The sequence below is a fragment of the Aricia agestis genome, chromosome 18, assembly GCF_905147365.1.
Source record: "Aricia agestis chromosome 18, ilAriAges1.1, whole genome shotgun sequence".
Classification (NCBI taxonomy): Eukaryota; Metazoa; Arthropoda; class Insecta; order Lepidoptera; family Lycaenidae; genus Aricia; species Aricia agestis.
In genome coordinates this window covers 6,827,821-6,847,807 of record NC_056423.1, presented here as the reverse complement: position 1 = coordinate 6,847,807, position 19,987 = coordinate 6,827,821, and the positions used below count along the sequence as shown (strand labels likewise).

Below are 19,987 nucleotides of genomic sequence, written 5' to 3'. Positions count from 1 at the left end.
CCGTAAATTGCGAACAAAATGCTGACTTGTGCTATAATTACCTACAAAAATTGCAGCGATACTGTGAATTTAAAAAATAGCGGGATCACCTATCGCAGCCAACTGTAATTTATACGACTTTTTAATTTAAAAATCAATTATTCTTCACGAAAAATGTTCCGTGAACTATCAAACTAAGGCACTAGTGATGTGGTGTGATGCAGATTTTGGTATCGATATTTTAATCGTAATTTTTATGCGGTTGCGTTATTATCTACATTAATATTATAAAGCTGAAGAGTTTGTTTGTTTGAACGCGCTAATCTCAGGAACTACTAGTCCGATTTGAAATTTTGAAGTATTCTTTCAGAGTTAGATAGCTCATAGCCAAGAAACAGAGCAAAATGTGGAAAAAACGGGGAAAATTATTTGAAAGGACTTGAAAGGTCATAGGCTATTTTTGTGGGCTCGTTTTTCTTTGAAATTCCTAATTTACGGGGGTGAAGCCGCGCGGAAGGTCTAAATTTATTTTAAATATGCGTAAGTTTTATTTTATATTCGAAGAAGTGGTGCTTAATGCTTACTCATATAATAACTTACAATAATTAGTGCATCTTTGAAGAATGATTCCCTTATCGCCTTTAGTCCTATTTCAGTTTTCCCAAAGACGCAAAATTCAAAGAGAAATGTATGAAAAAAATGGGCCAAGTGCGAGTTGGTCTCGCGCACGAAAGGTTCCTTATCATAATAGAGCAAAATTAGGCAAATAATGTGTTTTTGTACGAATCCTTAATTATTAAGTTTATTTTAATTTTATTATTAATTGTTAAAGAATAAATTCAATGGAGTATTTTGTACTTTTCAAGTGCCTACCTAGTACCTGTTGCCATTATTGATATCGAGCAAAAAATAGCAAAAAAATCACGTTTGTTGTGTGGGAGCCCCCCTTAAATATTAAATTTAATTTGTTTTAGTATCTGTTATTATATCGGTAACAGACATACACAATATTATGTAAAAATTTCAGAAGTGTAGTGGTTATTAAGATATACCGTTATATAATATTATGAATGTTTATCTACTGCCTAGTTACGATTTTGCCAAAGAGCTGATTATTTTGCCGAATTGAGTTGGTCCCATAGTAAAAGATTTTTGTAATCATGGATGATTTCAACCCCTTTCGGCATTTAAGTTATTTTTGTTAGACTCTGTAATATTAATTATTTATCACTTTCATTATTTTAATAGTATTTAAGTACCTACCAAAATACATCCATATCGTCGTAATAATAATTAATCGACACCGTAGATAGACCGGACATCACTAGACCGTGTACCGTTGACACTATATTGTTGCAACAAAAACACACAAACACCCTGTATTGTTGCAACAATTTATATCTACTTACTATAGAGTTTAGAAGAACGGTTATTGAAAATTGTTCAGATACATAAAAAGTCCCTATTTCCCTTTTTTACATGACAATAATTTGACGAATGAAAACATATTTAGATAATTTTTGCGCAGATAAAGAAAACTAAGTAAGCGGTGAATAGCGATACGCTGATGATGATGATGATGATGAATTTTCATTACGTTATTAAAAATTTTAGCTTCGATACCGATTGTAGATCATATACTTGGGGCTCTCTTGACTCTTTAAAAAAATATTCAATGTAGGTACAGTTTCAGACTTACCTACGATTTTATGATGTGTAGAAGAATACGCCTTACGAAATATTTTGCTTGTAGTGTGATTTTACGTTGCTATTTTAAAATTATATCCATGTAGTATATTTGCGACAAAGCTGTTATCTAATCATGAGCTTTGCACTTCATCAGTCAGTCTTTTAAATGCAAAGTTAGAAGCTTTGTTACCATTCGATTCTTAAAAAGCTTTCGACAAAAAACATTATATTTAATACACAAGAGTTAAGAATAATAACCTTGTTATTGAGCGTTTACTTGCAAAAAATAGGTACTCATATGCTTGCTTTAATATCTATGAATTATAATATTATAAAATCGTCGGAATATGACAAAGAGTTAAGTTTGGTGTTTTAAAGATGGGGTACAACAAGGGTCTATAATCTATCCTAAAGCTAATTACTTGGCATTGGCTCAAAAGTTATATTAGACGAGGTATATTTATGTCAAATGTAATATTAATAGTAATTTTATGTACATTATAATAGAATAGTGGAATTGTTGAGTATATTAAAAGATTTTGTTACAAAAAAGGAGAGATGAGATTATCTATTGTAGTTACTTCAGAAAACAATTGCTTTGGAAACAGGAAATATTAATATCCAAATATAATACAAGATGCACATTGCACGAACGGTACTAAAATCTTATCAGACAATGAATTTGGTAATCAGCATAAAATACAAAGTCAAAGTAATAAAACGATATCTTTAAAATAAACAGCTAAAACATGAGAAAATGCAAATAAAAAATTTATGATGCAGGCAAAAAAAAAATAGTGGTCAATTTTATTCTGCATTATCTAAAAGTACGATACATTGCAATGATATAACATAAGAACTTAAAACGAAAAAGAAATATCACAAAAATATTCATAACAGCAAAGCAATATAACAAACGATATAAATGTGCAAATGATGCTTAATCAGTCTTCTTTTTATTATTTTTAAACACCGGTAAAAGTTTACACAGCGCCAAAGATAACACTATAATGCTAAGTAATGAACATGCTAGTAAATCCATGTAATATTTCTTGTACCACTCTGTTGCTAACGCAATTGATCTGAGATGTTTTGCACCACGAGTTTTGATGACATGTTCCACCCAAAACACCAACTCCTTTTCTGGAGAGACCAACTTGTCGTGATAAATAGATGACCAGTCTTTTGCGCGATCCCGGTAACTGGAAATGAAAATATTACGTAAATATAGTCAAATTGTTTTGTATCGTAAGACCAGCAGGCAGCAATGGGTTTTTGTTTTTGTACACATTTTTATGGTGTAGCGTAGGCAGGTTGACCCTAAGGAGTAAGGTCAAATAGAAGCGTTTAATTTTTTTTTTTTTGCATACGTGATGAGCTCACAAATTAAGAGTGAGAATTTGAAAAAAAAATTTGAAACTCTTGATATTAATATCTATACTAATATTATAAAGCGGAAGAGTTTGTTTGTTTGAACGCGTTAATCTCAGGAACTGCTGGTCCGATTTGAAAAATTCTTTCAGTTTTAGATTTTTTTTACCCATTTACCCAAGAAGCTTATATGCTATATTTTATCACGCTACGACTAATAGAAGCGAAGAAATAGAGGAAAATTTGGAAAAACGGAGGAAAATATTTAAAAAGGCTTATTTCACGAACTACTGGGGAAATTTTTCTGTTATTTGATAAGAAGTAGACCACGTGAAGGATCATAGGCAATTTTTTGTGGACTAATTTATCTTTGAATCTAATTTACGCGGGCGAAGCCGCGCAGAACGTCTAGTATATTATATTATGAAAAGAATAGTATGGCATAAAATCATCCAATTTTATTCAATTTGCGTTTTCCAATTTTAACAAATTGGGCCTTCCTTACTTACCTTGTATTAGAGAGGATTTCTTTAATCGCTTCGTTTAGTTCCACTGGTGAATTGTAACTAAAGTCCAACCTCTTGGCAAAGCCCTTTGCTACTGCTCTCTCAATATTTACGAACTGATCAGCGAAGAACGGCAACCCAATTATTGGGACCCCAAAGTATATGGCTTCCAGAATCGAGAGTAATCCAGCGTGAGTGATAAAAAGTACGCAGTTTGGATGAGCTGAAAATGTAGTAAAATGATAAAGTTAATATACCTAGCGGAATAGAGAAACAAAGGCCTGAGCAAGAGAGATGTCACTATCAGTAACGCTGCGTGGTAAAAAGAGACGTGTGATACATGACAGCAGCACTCTTTTTTTGACGTCCAGTTTAATTTTGACATTAATTCAAATACCTACTTTTTCATAACACCCCACACATCTCGTAATTCCTAAATAAAGTTAATATCCTCTGTGTCATTGTTGATAATAATTTCCCAAAGTTATAATAATATTATACTTTCCCCCAGTGTCAACCAATTACCGTCGAAACTCCTATATTTTGAGATCAAGTAGAGTACAATGCAATGAGGCGACTCGGAACATAGAAATAGATTTGTTCTGTACCAGTATTGGCAGATTAAAGAAGAACCTTAGCGCCACCTTTTTGTAATAAATAAATATAATAATATGTATGCAAATATTATGTCCATCAAACCTGTTACTGTTCTATTCTTTGTTTGCTTTTTGTTTCTTGTTTAACATTTCTAGTGTATTTTTTATGTGCGAAAACTTGTAAATAGCCTTCCTGTGTTATTTTAAAAATACTTGTTAATCTAGCTGTAAGTTCTGTAAGTTTTCCTAAATAAATAAATAAAAAAATAATATTATACCTACTTCAACTTACCCAAAATACTTTGTTGAGGTGCCCAAGAAAATAAGTGTACGTTTTTGGGGACATCAGTCAGATTTTCCCCTAACTTCCAAATGACTGTCTGTTTTAGTGCACTGAAATAGTTCAGAAGATCCCTTTTCATTTTTATGGGCATTTTCTGGGGTTGAAGCAAACTACCCAAACTGAAGTATATCACTCCATCTCTTGAGTTGTCCATAATTTGTTGTAAATTCTAAAACAAAATTTGCATTCATTTAAAATGTATTTAGCAACAAAGCTGTTCAATTTGTAGAGCTCAAACCAAAAAACGACTCGTCTGAAACTTGTTATAAATATTAAATTAACGTGGGAGAGCCATGCTTCGGCACGAATGGGCCGGCTCGACCGGAGAAATACCACGGGCTCACGGAAAACCAGCGTGAAACAGCGCTTGCGCTATGTTTCGCCGAGTGAGTGAGTTAACTGGAGGCCCAATCCCCTAGCCTAGCCTCCCCTATTTCCTTCCCTACCCTCTCCTATTACCTTCCCCACCCTCTCCTATTACCATCTTAAAAGGCCGGCAATGCACCTGCAGCTCTTCTGATGCTGCGAGTGTTCATGGGCGACGGAAGTTGCTTTCCATAAGGTGACCCGTTTGCTCGTTTGCCCCCTTTTTCATAAAAAAATAATTAAATATGGAGGACTCTTCATGAAGCCCCAAGCGGCCACATCCGGTCGCGATAATAATAGATAAGCTATTGTGGCTCGTTTTTCCGCGATCGAAAGGTTAAATTTGATAGAAAATCAATGGATAATATGGATAATCAATGGTATTACCTGTGGCAAAGGATCAACGTTTCTTTTTATATGATATCCACCGATGTCTTTATAGTTTTGTGGCAGAGCAATAGTCTCAGCCACCGACACATGGGAATTACCAAACATAAGTGAGGCGTTATATCTGACTTCGTCGAAAGCTGGTAACTTCTGTCCTCTCAGAGCAGCGGCTGGTCCAAACACTTCCTCATAGACCTTAGTCTCTTTATCTGCAAACTGTCTGAAGACAAAACGATATAACCCTGTTATTACATCAAAACGTATTTTAATGTTTTCAAATATTAAAATTGTGATATTCCGTTCTACGGGGTGTAACAAAACTAAGTGATACTGGGTTGTGTATGTGTCCCTTAGGGCCGGGACACAAAAACACGATACGACGCCGTGTCATACCACAACGCGGCGTCGTTTCACGATGCGACGTCGCGTCGTAGAAACTCACGATGAATTTCTACGTGAGTTTCTACGACGCGACGTCGTGCCGTATATCGTGGCACGTCACGATGTCGCGTCGTAGTTTTTTATGCTTCACGATGATGCTCGTCGTGGATTCCCACGACACGACGTCGCATCGTGAAACGACGCCGCGTCGTGGTACGACACGGCGTCGTATCGTGTTTTTGTGTCCCGGCCCTTATAAGTTTACTGTGAAGATGAAGGTGGCAGCGCTGAAAGAGAATTTTTTGTGATTTGATCTTTAATCCCAAGACTATGTCGTAGGGTTAGGGTTATATATATACTCTATGGTTGGTATGGTTTATATAAATTTATCATTAACATTCAAGTTAAATATTTTAATTCGTAGCTGCCTTGTAATCTAATACAATTTGCCTATATCTTGTAATATTCTCTATTAGTCACTCAATCCAGAAGGTTATTAATAAAATATGTAATCTACATACATAAGTTTGTACTACTCAGATTGTAATATTACCTATATAAGTTTGAAATATGTCTACTTTACATTGAGTCACTCACTCTAGTACATTATGTAATAAACGTAACTTAACTAACTTATTTACATAGGATTGTATTCAGTAATATTACCTATATAAGTCGGTAATAAGTGAACAAGTGTTATTGGCCCTATTTCCTATTGTTAGTATAGCTTTTACTGCCTTAATATAGTTTACTAATAATACCTATTAGTTATACAAGTGTTAGTGATATTATATAAATGACGGCTGTTGTTGTTCCCAATAAATAAGAAAAAAGTAAGAAAAAAAAATTGTATGGGGAGCCCCCAGCGCTATGATTTTTCCCATTTTAGTCTTTCACTGCTGCTACTTACACAACCTAAAGTATTATAGTCACTTAGTTTAGTTACACCCTGTATGTTAGCTACGGCAAACGTTACATTATATTCTTGTAAGAGTCATAACTAACCTTTTATGATTCCAAATCTTTAGGTAGGTCCACAAATTCAAGGCACGGTCCCAAAAGTCAAAAGAAAATTTGGTCGACAAAAGTGTCGGTGTGTATGCGGGATTTAAGTGCTCATTTACCAATGACGTGACGTATGTGTGTGGTGACATAGATGAAGACCATATTAATGGACAATTGAAGATAGCAGACAATCTAAAAGTAGAAAAAAATTAAAATCATTAGCCTAAGTAATAAATTTAGAGTTTGTGCAGATACTAGATGGGTCTTGCAAGCAAATCTACTAACTCAGACTTAAGGTCCAAATGGCAATCGAGGCAAAAAAAAATCTAAAAAGATATGATGTGCCCCACTTTCATAATAATTATCTAAAACAGTGGTTCTTAACCGGTGGTCCGCGGCCCACTGGAGGCTTTCCAAGTGGTCCGCGAAGGAATTTTAATCGTATCTGAGAAATCCGAAGTTAGTAAAGAGTTGCAGTTACAAAAATCACATTAATTCATCAAGCCACATATGCTCACTAGTGAACGATCGACGGGTTAAATTAATATTTTGTACTTTTTAGATTTTTATAATAAAAAATAAATGAGTGCGAATTATTTTGCTCCTGTTTTCCTAAGAAATAAGAAAAAAAACTGGGTGGTCCCCAGCAACACAAACATTTGGTAAAATGGTCCCTTAAGACTAAAAGGTTAAGAACCACTGATCTATAAGATCTGATTAGGCGTTTATATCTTTTAAGTCTACATATAGGCGAATGCGTTGGCTGACGCGTTGGCCGGCGCGCTGGCCCAATGTGTACAGTGTAGAACGGGCGAAATACCAGCTACCGCCAACGCGCGAACGCCCGGTCTACACATTGGGCCAGCGCGCCGGCCAACGCGTCGGCCAACGCGTTCGCCTATAATAATATGTAGTGCCGACATAAAAACAGTTAATCAATTGATTAATTACCCAGCTCCCAGTTCTGTAAACAGCCACTCTACGATCACGGCGTCGAATTTCTCATCTTTATCATTCAGGAGGCGTTGGACATTATCAGAATTAAAAGTTATATTTAAGATTTCTGTCATCACCACCGACCATAATTCGTAGTCTTGTAGATTTAGTTCCTTCGTTAAAACTTTAGATACGTCGAAAATTTCTGAAAATTCAATGTATTTATGATAATGGTACAAATAAATTTATATAATATTATAGTCTTAAGTTAATTTTTTTACGTCGTTCTAAGTACGTCCCAAACACCAATTACTATACTGTACTCAGCGAAACATGGCGGTAGCGGTCATTGACTCTCTGACAAAAACTTGTAATTTTCTATACAAAGCCGCGATTGACAATATCTGACACTTCACTGTCAATCGCGGTTTATATAGAAAATGACAAGTTTTTGACAGGGAGTATATGACCGCTACCACCATAGATAAAGTATTATAGTATAGATGTAGTCTTAGCCCGTCATCGCGTGGCCATTTAGTGCTTATTTTCATACAAGTAGCGTGCGTTTATTTTCTTGAATATTTCTATTTGTCGATTATTTCGAAGCACATTATGAAAGAAAGTTCATGATATCGATTAACTATAGTTCAAGTGATGAGAATACGTAAACACACGTAAAAAGCTATGCAATTTTTATAGCCAAATTATTAATTGATGTGACATTTTTAGCACTAATGCTTTATATTGCACGAATAAGGGATTAATAAACTTATAAATTACCTTTTAAGCTTACAGAAATACCGATTGAAAAGCCCAAAAATCGTTGTTCAAAACTTACGTATTTAATGTTAAATCCACGTGTTTGAGGCATTCTTTGACCATTCTTATGGTTTATTATTTAGCGGAACCACGAAACTCAACAATATCTAGCATTAAATGTTCACTAAAAACCTTTATTAACACTTTTATTGCATGAAATATGCAGACCGACTCCTTTGTTATGTCCTAGTATTACACGCTTTTGACGCTTATACACCGATATAAGGCTCTCTCCAGTCTATAGTACCTCAATGGCTACCACCATGTTTCACTGAGTACAGTATAGTTAAAATTGACATTTACAATAGTGAACTCAGCCAGTCTTGTAACTCCACCGCTATCTACCATGTTTTAAAAAACCTTGACGTGATTTATCGTTCTCTATACAAATCGCGACGGAAAACGAAGCGATAGAAGTTTCATAATACCTTTCAAAAACGTATAACTGATTTTAATGTTTGATATCCTTAATACGATATTATCAGCAAATTCGAATTATTTTTATCGCAATTTTGATAAAGAATGAAGTAAAAGAAAGGCAATAAACGCTACAAACCAGACTATAGCATTTTTTATGATATTCGTCATCGAACGAATATCATTGATATACGTCCATTGACCTATCTTGTATCTATCATTAGCGCACGAAAATAATGCTATCACTCTCCTATTGCCCCCGTCGCATGGGAGATGGGAGAATTATTTTATGAGTAAAAGCTTGTACTAATAATAATAGGTTGGTGAAAAAGTCTTTTCGCATTATAGAATGTATGAACTTGTCATAAAATCCCATAGGCTATTTGTATGTGTATCTGGCTGATTTTGGTATCATTAAAAAGTTTTAATTTTACAGAAGCCAATTCCAAATTCAAATTAGGTAAATGTGATATTTTCATTTGTTTTTCTGATTATTAAAATGTGATTCTAATGAAGAAATTCGATACATTTTAAAATTTTATTACAAAAAAGGTAAAAATGCAACACAAGCCGCGAAAACAATTTGTAATGTTAATGGACCTAATGCAGTATCTGTGAGAGTAGCGCGGTTTAAGCGTTTTCAATCCGGAAATTTTGATATCAAAGATGCACGCCGCTCTGGTCGCGCTGTTACGGACAAAATTGATGCCATTTTTGAAAAAGTGGAGCAAGATCGGCATATTAGTAGTTACGATGTAGCTGAAAAACTGGGAATTGCCTACAAAACGGTTTTGGCGCATTTGAAAAAAGCTGGGTACACAATAAAGCTCGATATTTGGGTGCCTCATGAGCTCACTGAAAGAAACCTAATGAACCGTGTACTCATTTGTGATTATTTATTACGACGTCATGAAACCGAACCATTTTTGGAGAAGCTGATAACTGGTGATGAAAAGTGGATCACGTACGACTAGAACGTGTGAAAAAGATCGTGGTCAAAGGCCGGTCAGGCTTCACAGACTGTGGCGAAACCCGGGTTAACTCGCAACAAGGTGATGCTGTGTGTGTGTGGTGGGATTAATTATGAGCTGTTACCGCCAAGCAGGACCATGACACCTTGCTTTAATCTCAACAACTGATGAGATTAAAGCAAGAAGTTGAAGCGGCCGGAATTAATCAACAGATCTTTCACCATGATAACGCTAGACCTCACACATCTTTAGCCATTCAGCAAAAATTAGGGGAGTTTGGCTGGGAGGTGTTAATGCATCTGCCGTATAGTCCTGACCTGGCACCTTCAGATTTCCGCCTGTGTCGGTCGTTGCAGAATTCCTTAGGCAGTGTCAGGTTGACATCACAAGAGCACTGCCAAAACCAATTGTCGCAGTTGTCATGGCAAAAAGTTATCGAACAAAATGGCACCTATATACTTGAGTCAATAATTGTAAATAAACTTTATAAAAAACCTTTTGAATTTTTATAAAAAATGCGAAGAAACTTTTTCCCCAACATATATTTTTTTAAACGGGCAAAAGGCCCACCACACATTCCCACCACCGACCGACTAATGCAACTCCTGTGTCGCCAGGATCAACAGTGGTAACCCACCACGAAAACTCTTTAATATGATCTCAGGGATGCCTTGGGACCCGCAACGAAATTAATCAGAAGAAATTTAAGAGGAGTAGGAGATATCCAATTTTCCTCCCCAAGCAAAGCGGGAGACAGCCAAATTGTAATGACATTGATGTCCGAACAAAGGGGGAAGCACCACGGGAAAAAATTATACTTAATACAATATGCCTACTTCATAAAAATGACATTTATATTTTATAGTTTTATAGTGGCAAACTTGTGTTCGATTGTTTCCAATAGTATTTATGACAAAAACGTTTGAAAGCACGGAAATTCTTTGCGCTCCCTACGAGGTCATCGTAATATACGACTCCAGAAACACATTGGAGGCTGTTTAACAAATCGATTCTTTCCTCATGCCAGAGATCACACTCCCAGAGTATGTGATGAGCAGTTTGTTCTTGTGGGCTGTCTTCGGTCGAGCACTCTCCCCAACCTATATGTATTCTGTGGTAAAAGAGACAATATTTATCAATTTAATATTTCTCTTCGACTCTATACTTTTCATCAGGGGCGTTATAAGTTATAACTCCCGACATATCTGCCGTAACGTACGTACTGCGTATGCAAAAATTAATAAAAACTTTTCTAATATTAATTTTTTAATTGACAAAGTTAAAAAAAAGCAATTCTTTGTTCAATTTTTTTTTTGTTTTGTGAGAGTTTTAATTTTCGGACCTCAATTTTATACGGGGCCCTGCCAAGGCACGCTACGCTTCTGCTTTTCATAATAAAAGTAAAACCTCCAGAGTACAGTATTCGTTATGCAAAACTGTATTACCTGGTGACAGAACTCTTGCATTTTCAGACACATCGATTTGTTGCAATCCAGGAGATTCCTTTATGAGTATAGGCGTTACGTATGTCACCTGAAAAAAAATTTTACAGTAAGGATAAGCACTAAATTGCATTGGTTTTCTATATTTTTTTATCGTTGTTTTTAATTTTTTTTAATCTATCTAGAATATATTTTTGGCATAATAATAATAATATGAACCACTGCTAATTCTATAGGTAAAAAAATGGGTAGGTATGTTTTAGCGGTGTCTGGTGAGTGGTGAGTCAACCAATGTTTTTTTTCGCGACTTTTTATTTTTATTTTTAACGTTCTAATATTAAGGGGGCGATTAACCCAAAATTTACGATTTTATATTTCATTTTTATACTTGAAAATAAGCCCCGAATTGTTTCATTTTCTAAAATTAGATACTACATTATATTTCCAAGAATTCGATATGAGCAAAAACACGATATCTTAAAATTTTCTCGATAGAAAAAAATCACAAAGATACATCTAATTTTCACGAATTTTTCATTTATTGCCATAACCGTTCATTGAACTAAGTTAATATATTAACACATTGTATAAAATTCTATCATTGAGAAACCGACCTAGCGGATTTTAAAATGTTGTATAAGTATTTATCGAGTTATTGAGAAAAAACCTACGAAAAAACTAATTTGGCGATGAATCCGCGTCGTCCTTTTTCACCTGCATATGAAAGCGTGAGTGTGAAGAGAGAAGAACGATGTTTGATTTCTTCTTTTTCTTTCTTGGTTTAGTCGCCCTCTTAAGCAGTATTTATTGATTTAACCACACCTTATATAAATATTTCCACGCAGTTACCACAGCAAATATTTAGTTTGGTGAATCTGGCGCTTAAGATAAATTAACATTCGCCCCTTATCAATGATATCATATTAATATTTATAATATAATTATGCACTTCGTTATCGCAATTATTTTCCGTAATTTATTACTGCAATTATATTTCCTGTTAATGTCATCATGTAAGACTTACATGATGGCATTAACAGGATTACTGGAAATACTTAGTATTTTCAGCAATCAGCATCCCTGATGATGAAAGTAATAAGATGATTCTAACGCCCGTTTCCTTTAACCACCTATTTATTGTCCTTGTGGTATATTAAGGACACATATCTTTAAAACTTACTATAAGGAACTACCACATTTTTGCAATTAAGTATATAGTTTTTTTTTTTTTATTTACAAAAATAAAATATGTTATATTATTCGAATTGTATTGCAATAAGTATTTAATTAACGTGAGTAACATCTTTAATTATTAGCTTTGTACATTATTTATTCTGTACTAAGCTAATAAAATGTCATGAGTTACAATTAATTTTCATTATAATGAAAATTAATTGTAACTCATGACATTTATGATTTAATTAACACTAACATAGTTTGTATTTCTTCCTGAGGTTTTTTTTATAATGAAAGTAAAATTTAACTTTAAATCATTGGCAGACCTTCTCGATAAATACAGAGACCTTTTTTTTAATCGCACACGAATCACGATGTGTTCCGTATTTTAAGATTTTAGAGGAAATAACTTTTATTAAAAATCGTTTCTTTCTATATTTAGCATTATTTAATGTTGTCTCATTAATTGCACTTCCTTTTGTTTCATTATTTTTTATTATCAACGAGCTTTTGCCCGCGGTTTCGCTCGCGTTAAGAAGTATTATTATATACAAACTTTCATCCCCTATTTTAACACCTTGGGGGTGGAATTGATCAAAATCCTTTCTTAGCGGATGCCTACGTCATAAAATCTAGCTGCATGCCAAATTTCAGCCCGATCGGTCCAGTGGTTTAAGCTGTGCGTTGATAGATCACCATGTCAGTCAGTCACATTTGAGTTTTATATTTATACAGTGTGTAACAAAAATAAGTGATAATACTTTAGGGTGTGTACGTGTTCCTTGTAGAGAGTTCACTGCGAAAGTAGCAGCGCTGAAAGACGAAAAAAATTTTTCACTTTTGTATGGGCAAGGGCTCGAGCGTCACGAGTTTCCCCATACATAAGTGAAAAAAAATTTGGGTCTTTCAGCGCTGTTACTTTCACAGTGAACTCTCTACAAGGAACACGTACACATTTTTGTTACACCCTGTAGATTAGGTGTGAGTGTGTGACTTCTTCTAAGTAAGTATATACTTTAGCTGTTTTGTGAGGTCACGTAGGTACACGGTACAAACAACGTACATATTATTATATTTTAACGACTGTAGTGATTGCCATTAAAATCAATCCAGTGGTTTTTACATAAGTACAGACGTTTTTGTTTGTTGGGAACCTAACTAATTTTAACTGTTATTTCTTATTAAAATCAATATACTTACTATAGATAGATAGAAAATTCTTTATTTGTACAAAACTAAACTATAATTTAAAATAAAACAATCTACAAGAATCTGTACAAACAGGCGGTCTTACCGCTGAAAGCGGTTTCTTCCAGACAACCTTAAAATTCTACTCAACATGACAGCTGTTTTAGATCTCTTTGACTCGTTTTTAAAAATATTAATTGTTGGTGATCTTTGGATGGTTTCGTCTTATAATCCATACTAATATTATAAATTCGAAAGTGTGTCTGTCTGTTACCTCTTCACGCCCAAACCGCAGAGCCGATTTTGCTGAAATTTGGTGTGGAGATACTGGTTCCCGCGCGATAAACGAATTTTGGCGCAACGGAGTTGCGGGCGTCATAATACTGTACTCGGCGAAACATAGCGGTAACGGTCATTGACTCCCTGTCAAAAACTTGTCATTTTCTATACAAAGCCGTCAATCGCGGTTTATATAGAAAATTACAAGGTTTTGACAGGGAGTCAATGACCGCTACCGCCATGTTTCGCCGAGTACAGTATAGTAATTAATAACGTTTGTCTACTGTACCAAAATCAGGCGCAACAGTAAAAAAAAACTTATTTTCCTTATAACAATTACATTTAAATTTATAAATTATTGTTAATTAAGTATAAATAAACTTTAATGAATTGGACGGATCACGGAACGTTTAGAGGACAAAAAAAATCACATTTTCCACGGAAATTAAAATTAAATGTACTCACTTCATGTCCAGCTTTCAATAAATGTGTTACGAAACCTTCACCCAAAATGCCATGGCTTTTCGATGGTATGGGGAACACTACGAGCAATTTGTACGCGTTCGCGGACAATACAGAACATAATAATATAGTATGCAGCAGCATGGTGCGCGCGCTCGATTCTACGATAGACGCCAAAATGATAATATCGCGATCGTAAACAAAGACCAAAGACGTGAGTGAAAGAACCAGATACCTAAGCAAGTAATATTTTATAAGATAGGGCTCGTACACAAAACTGCGATGCGATGTCGCATCGCAAATATCGGCGGCGAAAACATTCCATTCTCCATTCCAACACTTAAAAAATTCGAAAATATTTGCAATGCGACGTCGAATCGCAGTTCGTACAGTACGAGCCCTTAGGGACTATTACTCATTTTTTCGATTATAATTTAAACAAACCTTGTAACTTACTTTTATTAACTGGTTAATTATACTGGTTGTTTCAAATAAGGTATAGTAAGCCGAAAGGAGGTAACTTAGGGGGTCATTCTGAACAACTTTTGTTCTACGACTTTTTTTTCGCGAATTTTCAAAAGTATATACTTTCGGCTTAGTATACTTTCCTTATTTGAAACACCCTGTATATCTAGCCAGATATACAATATGAAATATGAAATGAAAAAAGATATGAAAAAAAAAGTGGATAGTATGTGTAGCCACACATACTATCCACTTTTTTTTTCAAATCATTTTACAGGCCCAAAAGCCTCCATTTGTGCAAAAAACCTGCAATTTTTAGGGTTCCGTAGCCAAATGGCAAAAAACGGAATCCCTATAGATTCGTCATGTCTGTCTGTCTGTCTGTCTGTCTGTCTATCTGTCCGTCCGTATGTCACAGCCACTTTTCTCCGAAACTATATGAGCTATACAGTTGAAACTTGATAAGTAGATGTAGTCTGTAAACCGCATTAAGATTTTGATACAAAAATGGAAAAATTTTCAAAAATTTTAGGGGTCCCCATAGGTACAACTGAAACAAAAATATTTTTTATATCTAACCTATGCGTGTGAGGTATCTATGGATAGGTCTTCAAAAATAATGTTGAGGTTTCTAATATCATTTTTTTCTAACCTAAATAGTTTTCGAGAGAGACTCTTCCAGAGTGGTAAAATGTGTGTCCCCCCCCCCTCTAACTTCTAAAGTAGGGGCATGATAATTCTAAAAAAAATATATGATGTACATTACTATAAAAACTACCAACGAAAATTGGTTTGAACGAGATCTAGCAAGTAGTTTTTTTTTTATACGTCATAAATTGTAAACTTTAATTTAACTTTCATTAAATCAACTGAAATATAAAAATAAATCAAAAACCTTTTAAATTCATAGAAATAAAACTTATTGCTGCTGCGGAACCCTTCATGGGCGAGTCCAACTCGCACTTGGCTGGTTTTTTAACTGCTACTTACATGCTTCTTCCTCTCATGTCTTCAATTATGCAAAACAAAACAGGTTTTGCGTTTGGCGCGTACGACTACGCCTACGCCACAGACATAGGTCAAGATAGATACCGCATGTCCCTCAATTTGTATGAAAACGAGTGTACCACTTTTTTCCAACCTACTGTGACGTACCGATAATAAGAAACGTGTCCATTATATAGGCCAACGTTTCTATTCGAATTTCTACAGCTCAATACGGAACAATTAGGCACTTAGGCATTTTTAAAATTCCGATTGACATCAGATTCCGATAGCAGACTAAAGAACAGACTTTCGAAAGACGAGCATTGCTCGTCGTTTGGGACCGCGATATGGCACGCGAAGTACATACACATGCGGTATCTATTTTGATCTATGTCTGTGGCTTACGCGGATTTTGAGTTACGACGACAGCTGGTGTTCGCAATATTTTGTTTAGACTGCATTATTTCATGGTTTTTAGGGTTCCGTAGTCAACAAGGAACCCTTATAGTTTCGATCTGTCCGTCCGTCTGTCCATCTGTCTGTCTGTCCGTCTGTCCGTCTGTCCGTCTGTCTGTCCTCGGTTTTTTTCAGAGACTGACTTAATATTAATGATGCCTACAAAATGGTATATAAAATCTTAAAACATTACTTTTTTTTATGGTACCATCAAGCGGGGATGAATTTTTTTTCGCGTCCACCCCATCGTGTAGGGTGTCGTTAAATAGGTTTTTTAAAAATATTACGAGTATTCATAGATCATTTTCCAGGGGGTTGTAAAGTGTTTTGTGACCAATAAACCATTAGCTTAGACATAGATTAGACTACAAGAATAACATAGGTTATTTTTATTTAAATTCTTGTTTGGTTTCCTTTTTTGCAAACAAAGACGTGTTATACATCTTGTTAGTTGTTATTCACTTCTGCTTAACACTTTAGGGTCAATTCAGACCGCAAAGCGACGAGTAGATGCATTTCTAAAGTATGGATTTGACAGACTTTAATTGTGTTAAATACCTTTGTAATTTCTGTATTTACCTTTGCTTATTAAATATTTTTTTTATGAAATGTGTGGACCGCGAAAGCCATTTCATTTCTTAAAATGGACCCCGAGCAAAATTAATCGGGGTTTTATTTTTTTTACAATAGAATAATCATAGGTGCTTTAGCGCACCTTTAGCGTGTCACAAAGTGACATTTTATTTTAATTTTAACTGACTTCCAAAAAGGAGGAGGTTATATTATGTTCGGCTGTGGATATATTTTTTTTGTTAGATCAGCAAAACGGACATACCAATGGCGCGGCAATAAGTCGTAATGCTTCCTTTGCTAGCTCTTAGATATTTATCATTAATTTATTAAATGTGCAATTTATTATAGTATTTTAATTAAAATTACGTCCGGCACATAAATGTCAATAAAAATATATTTTTATTATTTATAACTAAAGACATCATGAGTGGAAGAACCAGATACTTAACTAACATTTTATAACTTACTAGCTGTCCCGGCAAACGTTGTTTTGCCATAAAATTATTTTCGCAATTTTTCTGCTTTTCTCTTGAAGGTTTTTCTAATTTTTTTTTTATAGACCTCATGGAGCCCGAGACCTTTCCAACGAATGCAAAACCGTGGAAATCGGTTCGTGCGTTCTGGAGTTATAGCGCCAGGAAGGAAAACCGAAGGAAAATGTCGTGATTCTAGTGTTTCGCCATAAAGCAGGGAGCACAATGGCTCTGGTGGCGGAACCAATAATGGCAATCTTAGGTATTATTTTCGGTTCATAAAAAAAATTCGAAAATTAATGTCTAAAACAAACATAATCAATAAGTAATAAAATATAGTCTTGTCTTCTAAATTACAAAATTATAAAAATTCCCGGTGACTCTGCTGGTAATTTTCGCCGGTAAATTTGTCATGACCTGCTTCGCCCTTTGACTCCTGCAAGATGACGTCTCGTACTTTATCGTCTAGTCTTGCCGGTTCAGCCAGCTTCCGACGTAGTGTGCGGTGTCAGGTGTGGCGGTCCGGCCGACGTTCAAATGTTTCGTATCAGAAATTTCGGACAATGTCCGGCCGGGCTAAAGGTCTCAGCAACCAGGCCATAAGTTCCAAAAAAAAATTGTTGTTACACTATTTGACAGGATTGGACAACAAATGTTTGACATGTAATAAACAAATCAGCATCTATCGAAATGATAAAGTATTCATTAATCATTACACATATCGAGTTTTCATTGTTTTTAAGATGTATTCTGCTATTCAGGACGGAAACAAATCCAACAAATCAAAAACCATGGCAATCGGTCCAGCCGTTCTCGAGTTATAAGTGTTGTAACAAACACGACTTTCTTTTATATATATAGATGAACTACTTATTACTCATTTTTTCGATTATAATTTAAACAAACCTTGTCAGTTATAACTCAACTAGTAACTACTTCATCAACTGGCTAATATTATGTCTGGCTACACATAAAATCCAGATTTTTTTTATTTCAAATCATTTTTTATATTTGCATGTTTCACACACAGAATCAGCTGCCATAAGGATCAAAATGTTTTATTCCAATAGGGATGAGGACAAAGATTAGCAAATTTTGTTAATAAAATAAAGAAATCACGGTAAAAAATAAGTGTTCCCAAAATTTCAACTTGATAGCATTTGTATTTTTTTTTTTGTTATGCGCCTTCAAAGTTGGATATTGAAGTCGAATTTTTTTTCAATTAAATTTCTTAATATTTGTATACCATTCGATAACGTATGCAATTAAAAGCAACTTTTGTTATGAAACCACTTTCATAAACGCAATATTTAATATACCTGTCGAACAAAGTTCTCTCCCGATGCGTACAAACTACGAAAGAGTGACGTCATACTTTCGTAGCACTTTGTATGGAGCGTTTCGGGCAGGTCTATTTTATGAGATGTTTGAATTGTCATATCTTGGTGAATTTTTAAGCTATCAGAGTCATTCTTTCAGCGATGTTTCTATTTTTTAAGGGTCTTTCAATTACCAATAAGAAAAAAAAATAGTCATCATGCCTATTACCCCGGTATTGCTAGAGTCAATAGAGTCAAAGAGTCAATTTCTTTTCTGACTTTTTGACATCAGATTCTGTTAGACCTATAGTTGGCTCTGCAGTTTCGCCCAGCAACCCTAAAATTGTTTGCGACCTATACCTATTAACCAATAGGTGTAGGTCGTAAACAATTTTAAGGTCGTATTGATCTCCAGTTAAGTGTTTATACAAAGTAACAGTTATATGATCAATTTAATTACAGATGCATAGAACTATGACATATTTTAGTTTTCTATGTAACATAATTTGCACAATTATAACCAATAATACTCCACGTGTCACTTAATAAAATTCAAACCAATAATGATTAAAAAAGTGAGTGGAAGAACCAGATAACTGTCATTTTTTAACATAAGGACAATATTAATCACTTTTTCCCTTATCTTATCTATATCTATATATAAAATTAATATACGTGGGCCAAAAACTTTGTATCCCTTTTGACGAAAAATGGGGAAACGTAGGTGAATGAAATTTTGCACAGTTATAGTTTATATGGTGAAGGAGTGCATCGAGCTAATATTATTTTGAAATTATGCTTTTATCACATTTTTTTAACAAATAAAACATTACACACACTACAACACACACACTAGGAAAAATGATAGATTTTTGAGTGACAAGCCTATACATACGAATTATACTCTTTTATTTATGGTTGAAGTCTGTTGACAACAAGGTGACAATTTGAAAAGGGATTATAGTTTTTTTTTAAGGAATCTGAGATACTATTAGACAATGCTTACACGGCCAGTCTGAGATCAGCTGAGTCCCAGATACAAGAGTTGAAAAAAATATGATAAAGTCATTATTTTTTTACAAAATATAGGTAGTAGTCCTGATGTCGTTGAAACTAAGGTCGAATTTCGACCGTTGGGCGATGTCTAGTATCTTTAAACGAGCAATTCTTGTAATATATTTATATATATAATTGGAATCTCGGAATCGGCTCCAACGATTTTCATGAAATTTAGTATATATTTTGTATTTCGGGGGCGATAAATCGATCTAGCTAGGAATCATTTTTAGAAAATGTCATTTTATTCGTGTTTTATCAAATAGCTAGTAAATTATAATCTAAACAAACCTTGCAACCTACCCACTTCATCATCTGGCTTTGCCAATGTTTTAACTGTTACCT

The 19,987-nt window shown here is 34.6% G+C and overlaps 1 protein-coding gene and 1 long non-coding RNA gene across 2 annotated transcripts; both read right to left on the bottom strand.

Moving 5' to 3' along the window:
- Window positions 1-2,501: 2,501 nt before the first annotated feature.
- Window positions 2,502-14,482, bottom strand: LOC121736013 (UDP-glycosyltransferase UGT5-like). Its single transcript, XM_042127036.1, has 8 exons — window positions 14,317-14,482; window positions 11,212-11,299; window positions 7,575-7,764; window positions 6,624-6,815; window positions 5,238-5,457; window positions 4,434-4,653; window positions 3,549-3,768; window positions 2,502-2,870 (listed from the first exon to the last, which is right to left on the bottom strand). Exons 1-8 carry the CDS (start codon window positions 14,455-14,457, stop codon window positions 2,609-2,611), a joined length of 1,533 nt encoding a protein of 510 aa, XP_041982970.1. The 5' UTR covers window positions 14,458-14,482; the 3' UTR covers window positions 2,502-2,608.
- A 259-nt stretch (window positions 14,483-14,741) lies between these two features.
- On the bottom strand, window positions 14,742-18,273 carry LOC121736014. Its single transcript, XR_006036958.1, has 3 exons — window positions 18,201-18,273; window positions 16,684-16,685; window positions 14,742-14,768 (listed from the first exon to the last, which is right to left on the bottom strand). It is a non-coding gene; the product is annotated as an uncharacterized LOC121736014 (long non-coding RNA).
- Window positions 18,274-19,987: the final 1,714 nt, after the last annotated feature.

What these genes read in the sequence shown, in the direction of transcription:
- LOC121736013 (XM_042127036.1), bottom strand. Translation starts at nt 14,457, where the DNA reads ATGCTGCTGCATACTATATTATTATGTTCTGTATTGTCCGCGAACGCG. An exon ending in TGCAAGAGTTCTGTCACCAG is followed by an intron (nt 7,765 to 11,211) that starts GTAATACAGTTT and finishes TTGAATTTTCAG; the next exon opens with AAATTTTCGACGTATCTAAA. An exon ending in ACCTCAACAAAGTATTTTGG is followed by an intron (nt 3,769 to 4,433) that starts GTAAGTTGAAGT and finishes CTACATTTTCAG; the next exon opens with CTCATCCAAACTGCGTACTT.